The sequence below is a fragment of the Stylophora pistillata genome, chromosome 2 (genome assembly GCF_964205215.1).
Source record: "Stylophora pistillata chromosome 2, jaStyPist1.2, whole genome shotgun sequence".
NCBI classification, from domain to species: domain Eukaryota; kingdom Metazoa; phylum Cnidaria; class Anthozoa; order Scleractinia; family Pocilloporidae; genus Stylophora; species Stylophora pistillata.
The window spans coordinates 50,058,747-50,072,718 of record NC_142520.1 but is presented as its reverse complement, the minus strand read 5'-3'; the positions used below and the strand labels follow the sequence as shown (position 1 = coordinate 50,072,718).

The 13,972-nt window shown below is 39.1% G+C and overlaps 3 protein-coding genes across 4 annotated transcripts; all 3 read right to left on the bottom strand.

Annotated features, from left to right (window-relative positions):
• Nucleotides 1-207: 207 nt before the first annotated feature.
• LOC111342444 (beta-4C adrenergic receptor-like) lies at nt 208-1,185 on the bottom strand. Its single transcript, XM_022949522.2, has one exon. The coding sequence runs from the start codon at nt 1,183-1,185 to the stop codon at nt 208-210; it is 978 nt and encodes a 325-aa protein (XP_022805257.2).
• Nucleotides 1,186-6,157: 4,972 nt separating this feature from the next.
• LOC111342429 (uncharacterized) lies at nt 6,158-11,224 on the bottom strand. Its single transcript, XM_022949504.2, has 2 exons — nt 11,090-11,224; nt 6,158-7,350 (listed from the first exon to the last, which is right to left on the bottom strand). Exon 2 carries the CDS (start codon nt 7,194-7,196, stop codon nt 6,222-6,224), a length of 975 nt encoding a protein of 324 aa, XP_022805239.2. The 5' UTR covers nt 7,197-7,350; nt 11,090-11,224; the 3' UTR covers nt 6,158-6,221.
• On the bottom strand, nt 8,540-13,961 carry LOC111342445 (uncharacterized). Of its 2 annotated transcripts, none has more exons than XM_022949524.2 (2): nt 13,674-13,961; nt 8,540-11,263 (listed from the first exon to the last, which is right to left on the bottom strand). In XM_022949524.2, exon 2 carries the CDS (start codon nt 11,241-11,243, stop codon nt 9,510-9,512), a length of 1,734 nt encoding a protein of 577 aa, XP_022805259.2. In that variant the 5' UTR covers nt 11,244-11,263; nt 13,674-13,961; the 3' UTR covers nt 8,540-9,509. The 2 variants fall into 2 exon arrangements, with proteins under 2 accessions (XP_022805259.2, XP_022805260.2); XM_022949525.2 differs by having other exon boundaries at nt 13,703-13,961.
• Between the last annotated feature and the right edge of the window lie 11 nt (nt 13,962-13,972).

The window sequence follows — 13,972 nt, the reverse complement described above, 5'->3', positions numbered from 1 at the left end:
AAACTACAACTTTAATTAATCCACATAAAGGGGAATTGTAATATGTAAAGAGAAAAGGCTTGGACTTGAACCCATGCCTTAACAAGTGTCGTGTCTAATCATCAAAATAAGGCATTTTTTTAAAAGCGATTTTTGGCTCTTTGTACTTTGCATACTTTCTTTCCTTTCAGGATAAAGTAAAATTCTTGGTAGGTGTTTAACACACTTTTACTTTTGAAGGCCAGTCATTGTCTTCTCCTGAATTTGAACGCGATCACGTATTCTGTTTCGTCTGCAGTAGAGAACACGACGAAACTCTGCCTTGAAAGCCTCGTTAGTGCCTGCATAAATGAATGGGTTAACTGTACTAGAAAAGAACAGCAAAAAGGTGCACACAAGTTGCACATTTCGTGGCACTACACTTGAAGTAAAACGTTGTATCATAGCTATGATCCAAAATGGAATCCAGCATAATCCAAATGCCAGGACGATAACTGCAAGAGACTTCGTAATTTTTATCTCTCTTATGCTCAAGTGGCCGTCTTGTCCTGCTCTTTGGAATGTGGTTATTAAGTTCATGTTATGTTGCTTAATTGTCTCAAACACTTTGTAATAACAGAAAATAGCCAAGGTGAATGGGAGAACGAGAAATAGCGACACCACCACGCAGTAATGTGTAATTTTAGCAGCTTCAGTTGGATGAACAATAGTGCACACAGCATAGCCAGGAATAAAGCCATAAGCCGTCCAACCGGCCAGCCTGGGAATCGCAACATACCCAGCAACGAACATCCATACCGCACAAACGTAAAGCTTTGAAAGGAATGGCGTGAAAATGTGGGGATAACTGCGTGACTTGACAATTCGAATATATCTGTTAATAGCCGCCAGGCCCATGGTGGTAGGGGAGACATACACAGAAAAAAGGGTGAAAAACGCGTGAAAATTGCACATGATTTTCCCATAGGGCCATTTCCCAGTTATCAGGACACCAACTGTTAGCAACATAACTGCGATGGAATTGAGAAGATCGCTGATTGCCAATGCAAAGACAAACACGTTGGTCGTTGTGCGAAGAGCTGGGTTTCTGCAAATCGAAATGCAAATCAGTAAGTTGCCTGTCGAACACACAATGGCCATGGTTACCAAAATCGCTGGCTCGATTACAACGAGTGCCAGAGGACGTTGTTCCATGTCTGGATACATCATTGACGTAAAAGTTATCAGACGAAGTGTGGTTTTTCGCTGACCTTAACAGCTCGCAAATATCGACGAAGTTTCGTAGTCGACGGTATCGTTAATTAGATCTTCACACCTGCAGACTTAGCATATTTTTGGATAAAGAGCACTGAACTAAAAGGGGGAATTATAGTACCTGCTAAGAGTTCTAATCATGTTTGACAGGTTTGTCAGAACATTTCAAGAAAATCGTACTCTTGCATAATGATAACAGCGACAAAGAGGACAGGAACGACAACGCTATGGTAGTTGTATTTGTCATAAGATTCGTTCAGATTTATTCGACAAATCATCTGCTATGTTAATCAGGTTGTGTAAACAAATTCCTGTATCTAACTAAACATGAAAACTTGTCTCCAGCTTCCTTAATGCTATTCGAAACTAGACAAAAATTAGAACACTCCTCAGACATTGTAATACAGTCTCATGGGCAAGATATTGAAAGAGTAACAAGTTTTTGTTACTTAGGGGTTACACTGGATGAGCACCTCTCATGGATTGGGCACGTTGAAATAATTTGTAACAAAGTAAGCAAACGTCTAGGACTCCTGTCCCGCATTCGACCCTATCTTACTCAAAAAGCTGCTAAATGTGTATACAACTGTCTTATAGAACCAATTTTTAACTACACTGAAACGGTATGGGGTGGACTGTCAAAAGGCTGCGGTAAAAACCTACAGCGTCTACAGAACAGAGCAGCGCGCATAGTACGAGAGGTCCACGACCGAAGAAGCATTTCAGATGTTAGGGTGGATAAACCTAGAAACACAGAGAACTATGCACAAGTGTATTTTAGTTTATAAATTTTTAAATAATCTAGCTCCCCCCTACTTTTGTGATTACTTCATAAGAAATAATCGTATTCACCGTTATAACACCAGAAACAGTAACGATCTTTGTTTACCCGCTCCTAAATTAAGTCTAGGAAAAAACACTTTTAGGTATTCAGGTTCGATCCTTTTTAACCCTTTGAATACGAAATAGACCATATTTATTCAGTTGTAATTTGGCGATACAAGCTTAACCTCACTTCGTTGGTCCTTATATGGAGCATCCGTTACACTATTTGCGGTTTTGAGACACCATGGGCTCAGACCTTGGGGTCACATGACCTAGATCAACAGTTCGTGTTTGGATGCGTTCAAATCCATTCGGTTTCTCGCTTTTTTGGCCGTTTATAAGCCATTTTCCCTCTACAGAAGCCCTCACGACGGCATCATTAAGCTGGATATTGGGTGGAGGCAAGCCTCTGAAGGACAACAGAGGTGAGAGATGGTTTCATGTAGAGTGGAGAGCCAACGATGCTTTACTGCCAGCTTGGCGAGTTCACAAGTGAAGTTGTCTCTTGGGCCTATCTGTGGATGGCTTCCAGGACCTACCAAGGCTATGTGGCCAAGTTTTGTCCGGTAAAAATTTCAATCGATGCGATATTTTGCTGGTAGGACTGGATGGCCCGACACGATTCTAATAATTCTTTGAAATGGAAATGATAGCAGTTGCCTTTTCAAGTTATGGCGGAATTACCCAGAATTCTTTTCGGGCATGAACAAGGCAACGGTTGTGTTCGCGACACTGGCTTTCGTCAAGTGGAGAAACAAGGGCTGGCAGATAAAGTGAGAAGGAATTTTCTTGCCAAACTCTAAGATCTGGCCCTGAGATGTGATTTGAACGCAAACTTTTGATTTTTTTAGCAATTTTTTATCTTCATGATCGACATGTTTTTGGTGTTTCTCTTGGAGCAAAATGCTGGACTTTGGGATTTGATGCCATACGAACGGTTCACTGCAATGAAAATCAGGAATCATTGTGGACGTTTTAGGTTGCAATAGGTGTCACATCAACGAGCCGGTACAATTTACACACTTACATAATGTTGTGTCTTAAGTTCGACAGAAACAAGTTTTAAAAGTAGTAACGGTATTATCTGGACATATGTGTTCACTTAGTATGCAAAGGATACTAATTAATAAATAATAAATATATATAATGATAAATTACCTAGAACATTGAAAGGAGCTGCATCACTCTCTAAGTTTAAGAACCTTCTCAAACAATATTTTACTAGATAAGATTTTGTATATTTTATTAGCTATTTATTCTACATGCTTGTTGTATTCTTACCTTGTAGTAGTTTTTAGACGGTGTTAGTTTTTTAATTATCACGTAGTAATCATTAATTACGCAAGGCTCCTATTGATACCAGCCCAAAGGGCCACCCTGCTCAAATAAAGATGACTTTGACTTTACGTTCATAGATTGCACTGTATCCGTGTGGATTAATATTCGTCTCACTACGCGATCATGAAAATATATATGCATTCTTTATAGCGTAAGGTCGTTTCTGCTATTGATGCATCAAAGGTAAAGATTTTAGTAATATCTCAAATTAGATGAAACACAAAAGGCTAGCTAGTGTAAACTGAGCCTGACGGGTTGTTTAATATAGTTTGACCGAAAATATAGATGCCTGCTTCAGACACCGAAGTCGTGCATAGTTAATCCTACCTCGGCAACCTCTAGCATCAGAGTAACAATTCATTTCAAATAAAAAGAAAGGATACCGGACATCAAAATTGATTTGAATTTACAAACAGTTCGGGAAATTAGCACTTTGAGGGATAAGACATACGTTAGTCGAAAAATGTCCTCAGAACACAGCGTAAGCTTCCAACAGAATTTTTCGCTTTGAAACTGCTTGTAAATACAATAGAAATAAAAAATGCATTGTTGGTAGAATACATCCAGAGGCTAGGGAAAGGTTTCGAAAGCATAATCAGACAATAATAAGATGTCGTGCTCGTTGTAACTTTAACAAATGATTTTGTAAATATGTCTCGCAAGAATATTACTGTACAGAAAAAAAAAATACCAAAACAAAACAAGAAAAGAAAGCCGACTTGCTTTCCGAAGAACACCTGGCACACGGGCTCTGTTTCTCCTAATTTGACGAACGGAAAAAAAAAAAAAAAAAGAAAAAAAGAAACAGGTTTAATCATCTAAAATAATGTTTGAAATTTGTTAAGCCTACTTTTGTTTTAATTAGCACCGTCAAGAATTTCAAAAGCTGATGTTGCAACAACAACAAATTTAATATTTATATTGAGCATAATAAATGTAAAATATGATCAAATACGATCAACGAGTCCAAAAGAGTAATTTTTTTTTTAATTCAGATCGAGATATATGGATAGTTTTCAAAACTCTATTCAGTTATAGTGATATCAGATACCAGGAGACTAAACGGAATTAATTGATTCCTGATGAAAGATCGGCGCTAGAGAATTCGATTAAAATATTGAAGTCTTTGACTAGTTTGACGAAATAAGAGCAACAATGCTCGCGGTCGGTAAGCCACAGGTAGTCGAGGAGAGTAGTGGTTTAACGCATAACAGAAAATTTCACCTAAATCTATCAAGAATACAGCTGCAGTGCAAAAAAAAAACTGACAGAATAGTAAGTAATTACTGTCGACAACGTGTGACTAATTATCCATATCATGTCGATAAGATAAGAAACGAGGTTTACATACAAAGGAAGATACATACAAAGGCAGATAATTATCAATCACTGAACTAATAGATTTTAAATTCATAAAAAAGGGAAAACTAGATATCAAAATACTTTAACTAAACGATTACAGCCAACTATAAAGTATATTACTTCAGGTCTGTAAAATTACCAAGACTTTCGAGAAAGGGGCCTCTGGCTTGCTCGTCTGGGTGTGAGTAGACCCGGGTAGGACTGGAGAGGACTGATGTCGGTGTGGTGACTTCCGTTTCAACAAACTGAGCGGAAGTCATCATCAGTTTCAAAACATGGAAGATCAGGAGAGACTAAAAGATCTAAGGAGGGAATATTTAACTTATGGGTGTTTAGAAAGTTCGAAAGATTTTTTTTTCCTTCAAGGAAAAAACAAAATTTAAAATTATCATGTTCAGCAAAAGGCTCCCACGTCGCGAGATAAAACCGTCGCAGGTGTTACTCGAATCATAGATAATCAGGCATGCGCAACTCTTAAGTCTTCAACCAGCCAGCTGCACTGCACAAATAAGTTTTCTGAAAAATATAATTAGAGATAAGTTTGTGATGTGCGTAGGTTGGCAGGATATACACAGACGAACTTGAGTCAATCACTCATTAACGTTTCACGTTTTTCACGTTATTGAGTCAACGGTTTTGAACATTTGGATGTCAGACGAAACATATTTTTAAAATAAAACTTATCGCTTTTCGGGCAAAAAAAGCTCTCGTTAAGTATTCAGAAATGGGGAATAGTGTAATTATGAAATCGAGTCGGGGAGATATGCATATTCTATTCGAATCTTTTTAGATTTACCTTTTTTTTTTTTTTTTGTAGATGCTGGCAATTAATTTCTCAAATTCCAAGCAGGTTTGAAGTCTTAGTCGAGGGAGAGTGTTTGGTAGAAGTTTCTTTCACACTCTTTAACGATCTACCTCCTAAATATGTATTAAAAAAAGTTGTTCAGAGAAGACCGTCTAAAGCGAAATGAATTAAGGCGAATCTCACCCTAGAAATGGGCAATTTCAGAAATAGTAAAAACTATAGTCATCCAGAGATATAAAGATGTAACAGACAGTTAAAGTGACGAGATAACATAAAGAGTGTTAAGGGGGAAATAAAGAATCCGAGAATGACGTGCACGAAACAAATCATGTTAAATGCGAAGCTCAGGATAATGAGACACAAAATTCATATTTTTGCAAGGAAATGACGGCCTTCAATTAAACCTTTTGTTTTTGCTGAGAGCGTTTTAACAACGCCTCTTATGTCTCCTTCCAATGAGAAAAACCCTGCGCTGATAAATCATACCTATCAGGAAAACGTTTCCCACGATTTCACACGAAACGCGCCATCCTACGCAAACGGGCTTGAATCAAAGGTGGTTCGTACTATGCGAACAGACGATACATTCTTGCCGATGGCTAGTATTAAATTTATTGCTAAATAAACATTTTTATCGGTTTCTCTGTCGTCCTGTTGTCTAATGACAATTACAACCCTTAATTGCAGCGTAAGCGTCGCTGATGACTTTCCGAACGGCGACTCGCTTCTCTCCGTGCCGCCAAAAATAAACAGCAAAGTTCAAAACTGCGTTCAACATCATTATTACCTCAATGAAACGCCAAACTATGGCACGAAGTACTGGGTCGACAACAATCGATTCTAAGACGAAGTAGTAGCCCATGGCTGGAGCAAAACATAAGATAAACATTGCTACTAATACGCCGAATGTTTTTGTAATTTTTCTCTCATGAACTCGTCTTCTTTCTTCTTCCGGATTTGGATTTGGTCCGACAACGACACTTCTAAGACGACGAATACGAAAAATAATCCTTACACAAGTGAAAAGTACAATTACACTGCTGAAAACTACTGACACGATTACCAGCGCCAGATAATCAATCATTCCTGTGAAAACACATACGCTTAAAAACACGCGAAATAGCGCGTATGTACCAAAAGCAATGACGATACGCTTTTTGGTCACCAATTGCAAATACCGCGCACCCTTAAGAATCGCTATGTAGCGATCGATAGAGATAACAGCGATGTTCTGTAAAGTGCTATCGGCTACTAAGGTCACTATACCAGTGACGATATGTTCCAGTGAACAAGTTATCGAAGGACATACCAGGAAGAATATAGCGTCTGATATGATCAGCGGCTGCATTACGACACCATTAAACAGGCCCACTGATGCCAAGCTTAGCAAGCACATGTTCAGAGGAGTTTGAAGAGCTGGTGTCTTGGCGTACGCTGCGATCCAGAGAGCGTTACCCATGACAGACACCACAGAAAGACCACAGGTTAGAATCACAACCAGCATCAGGAGTGGCCAGTATAGGAAACTCGGCTCAGAGCATGATGTTGAACCCGGATGCAAAGGCCAGGTACAGAGTGGCTTGCTGAAGTTCGGAACCGACATTTTGATAGGAGTAGCGTTTAAATCACGCATTGAAATCGTTTCTCAAAGTATGTTTGTTCTGTTACAAGAAACCACAAGTTCTTTGGGTCCAAGAGACCTTCTAAGCAATGCTTCGTTTGTTTGTGAGAAATGCCAGTTGTTACGTAACTGAAGGCCCTTGAAGTGATGTTTTGGATATTGAATACTGCATCAAGGAAGCAAAAAAAATTAAATAAAAATAAATGTTTGTCTCTATAACGGCAACTAGAATTTAAAATGATTAGATCTACACAGAATTACATTTTAGGACAAGCATTCGAGGAAGGTAACACCCAAAAATAAATAAATAACTACATAAATAAATAAATAGAGAAACACTGTCGTTGCATGTCTGCGGTTTTCGTTGAAAAGCGAAGACATAGACAAAAATAAACCTTTATAAACTTGCTTGTTTTTTTGCTATTATTGATTTTCGTCAAAAATTCAAAGTTTCGGCTTGCAAAAAGACCAGGAGAAGGTTGTGTACTTCTGTTTAAATTGCCAAAATTATTTCGGAGTCAAATGTCATTACGAAACGCAAATAAAAACATGTTTGTGGGAAATAAGTTTCATTGATGGTATTACCTGGAAAAAACCCTTTTCAGAATTCATGTGCTGGTCAGCTCTCTCAAAAATACCAAGTAAATCTTCCTCCAATTCCTGACCGGGTACAGCAAGTGAAAGGACGCCAAAAACCTCACCGAAGGATATAATCCACCCACAGAAGACCCCTAATATTCATGTTTCTAAGGGAAGGCAACTTCTGTTTTATTCAAATTCTGTTTCGTGCAAAACCGGATCCCTGCAAAAGAGGCTTTTGTGTTCTAAACTTTCACCTGTGTTGAGTACATGTATGGAAACTTTTAAAATAGAATTTAAATGCTTTTCGACACTTCGATAAGTCGCTCAAAGATCTCAAGTGCGGCGCGCAGAGTTCGGCAAAATTCTGAGCTTTTAATTTAAGATTATAGACAGAATTATAATCGTCACAAACCACGTAATTTCGTGGCTCCAAATACTAACAGTTGTACTGTTCTTTTGTGCGCAGATCTTTTACATTTGCCTACGTAACAACATACATACATCCGTTCATCTCATTCATGTCCAGTAACACTCGGTCGCCAAATAATTAACATAAGTCCTTCGGCTGATTGACTTTGCCCGAAATAATCAGACTCCCGATATTTTGCGGGGACTCTTTGGACGTTACAGAGAATATGGATCGCATTAAATTCTGTTGATATCATTCATCAATGCCTCGCTAGCAACATGTTCTAACAGCCTTAAATTGAACTTTAGACACTATGAAATACAAGTTTCGAATAATTACTCTAAGAAGTAAACCAAAACTGTAATTTGAAATCAATCGCATTTACTAGGTTTATCTAAAATGCGTTCGTTATTCGTATTACATATTACAGACTTGGTCAACAGTAGAATTCTTTGTTAATACATGTACTTCAGAGCTAAATTGTTCATACTCATCGTAGCTACGAGATAAACGTGTTAATGATACATACAAGAAATTATATCAAAACATTTTGCTGAGTTTATTCTAACAGCTTCACTTGAATGACAACAATATGATTTGATGCTCACTACACGTTGTATTTTAACGTCGGAAGGCGACAATAAAATCGAGAATTAAGTTACTTCTTGTTATATGTTGGTCTACCTGTGCCCTTTTTACCATATAAGGAAAACTTCGTGGTGAGCTCGAGCGAGCAATAACTGAGAACGACTAACCATCACTGTTACTGTGTTTAGTGGTAGTTTATTTAATGTTACACTTTCGAATATATTACACTTCTCGTTATTTCATGAAAAGCATGTCGAGGTAATACATAGTTGCAATCAAAATGTTTCGTGTCTATTTAACAAATTATAACTAATTGTGGTTTTTAGCGTTGGTCTGTTCACTTATCGACAACGACATTCGTCATCAGTCATCGAAATGTTGCAGACCACAACTTTCTGATCACTTTGATGAAAAATATGAGTACAGACCATATATGATATGATATAAGTACAGACCACGCTAAAGCACTGGCGATTTGTTCTTTTATGACGATATGGACGCCACACTGTTTAGGCCGACCAGCGGCCGAATGAACGAATTGCGAACTGGTATAATCACGGTATCTCTTTTCGATGCAGTGGATGGAAGAGCAAATTAACGGCAATATAAAAAAAATAATAGTTATAATGCAAAAAAATAAAAAGACAACAATGAAACAAATGGGAAAGCATGTCAATCAACAGCTTAAGATGAATTGGAGGGCACTCATACATGAAGTCGAACAAAAATAAATCGAACAAAAAATTTTACTTTTTGCGTGTCGCACAAAACGAGCAGAACTCTCCTGATATAATTGAGCATAAGTCTACAGACTCATTGACATTCCAGCAAACCACTTGATTCCATTCGCCATCATGGTCAAACACATCCATCTCCACTATTTCAGTACTGTTGTTTTCCCCCGATTCCGAGTCTTTCTTAAAAAGGGAGCAGTTTAGATACTTCAGGATGGAGAACGTCTTCGGAAACACTATACAGTCATCCTTTTTTCCTTTAGGCTGAACTGAAATGCCAAATTTACTCCTTCGCATGAAATTCTTGAAATCCTCTCTTTCCATGATATGCCAAATCAACAAAAAATTGTTATAAACGCCACGTTTAGAATCTTTCTCTACCAGTTTCTCCATCACGGGGACTTGGTACGTTCCATCCTTTAAGGGTATTTTAAGACGCTCGATTGCCTCGATTTGGGACAAAATGTGCTCTCTTCCCTCATCGGTGTCTCTTACCATGAGAAGAAGTTCAATAAGGGTAAAAACCTGATCCTCGATGGCCTCCGGTTGCTTAAAAACTGGTTTACTGAAAGATTTACGTGGGTTCAACAAATTAGATCTCTGGAACAGGGCTGGCTCAGCAGATTGGGGGTGCAGAGAGTATTCCATAGAAACCAGTAGAGGATGTTGCATCGGTAGGTCAGAGCTGGTTTTTTCACTTTTCAAAGTTTCCAAATCCTTCCTGATCAATTCAAGGATCTCTAGGGTCTTTTGGCCAAGTTGGTGAAGCTCCCATTTCTCCTCGCTTTCCATCAGAACGTTCAAGAACAAGGTCTTTAGCGTGTAGGTTCCAATGACTGCTTTGTATTCCATCGTGTACAGGTCCAGTTGAGACTCAAGGAAAGTTTGAATAAGATACTTCAAAACACGATAGCAACGTTTTTCGACCGAGTCGAGCGGGAGAGAGCTAAGCTTCGATAACTCCCATGTGGACTCTGATCTTCGTGAGCACGAGATCGTATTGATCGACCAGAAATCGAAGAGAAGTTGCAGAGGTTCAGAGTTGGGTGCACTATGGGGAATCTGGATGGCAAAGCAAATGTCCACTGACACAAACCTTTCTGAACCCTCAGCATCAGTAAACTTAAGGATTTGGAGGTATGTTCTACCTGAGGGGTATTTCAATCGGGCCACATGTTGCCACATGGTGAATTTCTTAACCTGTGACTGCAATGATCGATGAATCGCTTCAGACACCATGGCGGAGATTTCATCTCTCCAAGGACTCTTGCCATCTTTAAAAATTAGTTGATTACTCCTCCTTTGTTCGTTTTCCTCTTGATCGCACCAATCAGGGCAAAGAATGTCTTCCATGAAACAGAGCTCCTTCATGTTCAAAACAAGCTTAGTCGACTGAATGTTCATGTCATAATTATCTGCACAAAAAGGTTTACCATCTTTCCACACCAATTGTTCTTGCAATTCAGTTAAAATAAAAACGTAGTCAAATTCATCCGCTTGTCCAATCTTAGTACCTTCCACCATACTCCCCCCCTGTTGGACAACAGCTTTGTGAAACAAACGGTACTTACCAGAAAGGTCCAGTAACGTACCTTGTATGATTTGGTTCAGCTCTTCTCGGATAATTTCAGAGTTTTCACCGTCTGGAAAGTTTGCTTTTGTGTCAGCGAGCCCCGTTAAGAAAAGGTCAAGCTGATTTGGGCAAGCCATGGTTACGGAGTCTTCACAAGGTATTTTTGAAGCCATTCTACACTGAATCGTCAGATCTAAAATAAATTTGAATCGATAGCTTTACCTCTTGATCTTGTAATTTTAAAATTCAAACCTTTAATTCAGCCTGATAATTCCCTCGCAATTTAAAAACCGAAAGAAAGAATCATCTTCACGAATCATCACTCATATGTTCAAGAATCATCACTCATATGTTTCATATGTTTGTTGTTGTTCGAAAGAAAGTTGTTGTTGTTCGAATCATCACTCATATATTCAAGAATCATCACTCATATGTTTCATATGTTTGTTGTTGTTCGAAAGAAAGAAGTTGTCAAAAATACAAGATACAATCATTCTAAACATTATATTGAAAAGGAAAACCTCATAAACATTTACTTTCCACGCACATAAACATACGCTTACTACTAAACTAGTTTCGTCTACCGACCTCTTCAGTTGTTTGCAATTGCGATGTATTGTTAAAAAATTCAAATCTCAGGTGAATTCATATAACATTGCACGAGGAATAACCTGGTATCTAGTTAAAGAAAGACGCTAAAGTAAAACTGATAAAACAATAACAGCGCTAAAGTAAAACTGATAAAACAACAACAGTAAAAAATAACAGCAGACTAGAATTCGGTTTCACTGTGCAATAGTCATGTGATAAAGTGAAAAAAAAGAAAAAACAGTAAGAAAACGACGAAAGTAAAAAGCATTCCAATAGCACGTTTTTACCACACAAAACCTAAGGTTGTGTCAGGTCACTGAGAAAAAAAGGGTGAGAAAGGTAGAAAAACGAATCATTTTCTTTTCTAATTTCCTTCCGTTTACTCGATATTCGTTTTCCATCTTCCAGCCCTTCTCTTCCAATGGTGAAACAGTTGGAGGACTTTTTCAACGGAGAATCCATAAAAGTCAGAAATAAGTATCTCAGTTTGTAAAGAAAACCTTGAATCAGTGCCACATGTCCCTTTAGTAAAATTCTGCTACAAGAAAACTACTTCTATAGGGTGTGGACAAAACCTGGCCTAGGCCATGGCCTACCCTGTGGCCTACCCTGCGGCCTACCCTGTGGCCTACCCTGTGGCCTACCCTATGGCCTACCCTGTGGCCTACCCTATGGCCTACCCTGTGGCCTACCCTGTGGTCTACCCTATGGCCTACCCTATGGCCTACCCTATGGCCTACCGGTGGTCAGATTTTTAAGAACATAAAAATAAAATCAGTAAGAGTCGAACGAAAACGCTGGTGTACAATTATCTGTCTCTGAAAAGGGTGTACTAAGAGGTCACTAACACGATTTTCAACGTCTGAGGGAACGAAACACTGCAAATATCACAGCACTCAACCATAACGGTAGGTTATGGGGAAGGGGAGAGGAGGGGCCAATATTGCATGGTCGCAGAGGATATACAAAATGGCGGCTTTATGATACAGGCTGTCAGTTGGTAACATATAATGGAGTGCTGTGTAAAAATGTAATGAACGTCGTTATATTGGAGAGCATACACATCCAGGTAAGGAAACGCAAACATTACGTGCCAGGCCAGTTTTTTAAGTGCCCTCCAGTGCTGTAGAGTATTGCATTTGCAACGAGCTCCCCGGGAAACGCACGCATCGCCGTTGTAAACATTTCGCAAACTTTACTTGCTTTTCCAAAGAAAGGGCAGTATTGCATTAATTTAAAGGCTGATAGTTTCGAAAGAAACTGTTTGGGGCTGCGTCGGTGGGAGTAACGAAATAATTTGGATATATCAACAAAAGTTGAAATGGTAAATTGGCCACCGTAATGATTACAAAAGCTGACGTTGATTACAAAAGCTGAGGGAGAGCTGATATGATGATGTTTGCCCAAAAGTTGCGTTTAACCGGCTTCTGTTCCTCGATTTCCTTATTCTATCAGAAAGTTAAGAAATTTTGATCGGAATGTGGCCGCCAGAACAGCAGAAGAAAGTCGTTGGTAAGACAGTACTCAGGAAAACGTTGAAAGGTTTCCAGCAATGCTATCCTTTTAAAAATCTGACCACCGGTAGGCCATAGGGTAGGCCACAGGGTGGGCCACAGGGTAGGCCATAGGGTAGGCCATAGGGTAGGCCACAGGGGACGCCACAGGGTAGGCCATGGCCTAGGCCAGGTTTTGTCCACACCCCTTGTATAACGTACGTCACGTTCTGAACAATGAACTGTCGCTATACACTTGTCTCCGCGATCGACTTTTTGCTGAGTGATTACGGTGCTTAACAGAACTTGACACAATTCAGAATTTGAAAACGGCTCATATTCATTTCATCTCTTTCGCTCCCTTGATCTCTGTCAACAAATTTGAAGTTTAACAAATACTTTCGGAAGGCATTCAAGCTGCTTGCAAACGACAATTTGTTCTATGCATCAGTTGAGGTTTCTACCTCGAAAAGCCAAGCTCCGAACAATATATTTTTAAAGATTTTTTGCAGACCCTACCTTAACGTTTCTATATAATTGATGTATACCTCGTCAACTCTTGCTGTGTTCCTTTTGTTGCTTGAAACCGAAATTGATCAGTCTCAAGTCCGTTTGATGACATTGACCGTCAAAACTTATTGCTGCGTTGCGATACTTCGCCTCATTTCGCCACAGCGGACTTCACAGCTTACCACTAATCAGCAAATTGTTGGCTCTGATGTCGTTTCACTCAAAAGCGACCGTATAGTTCGCCTCAAGATCACGTAGGATCTTTCCTTGTTGTTAAATTATTACTTCCGTACTGCGCGTGACAAGTC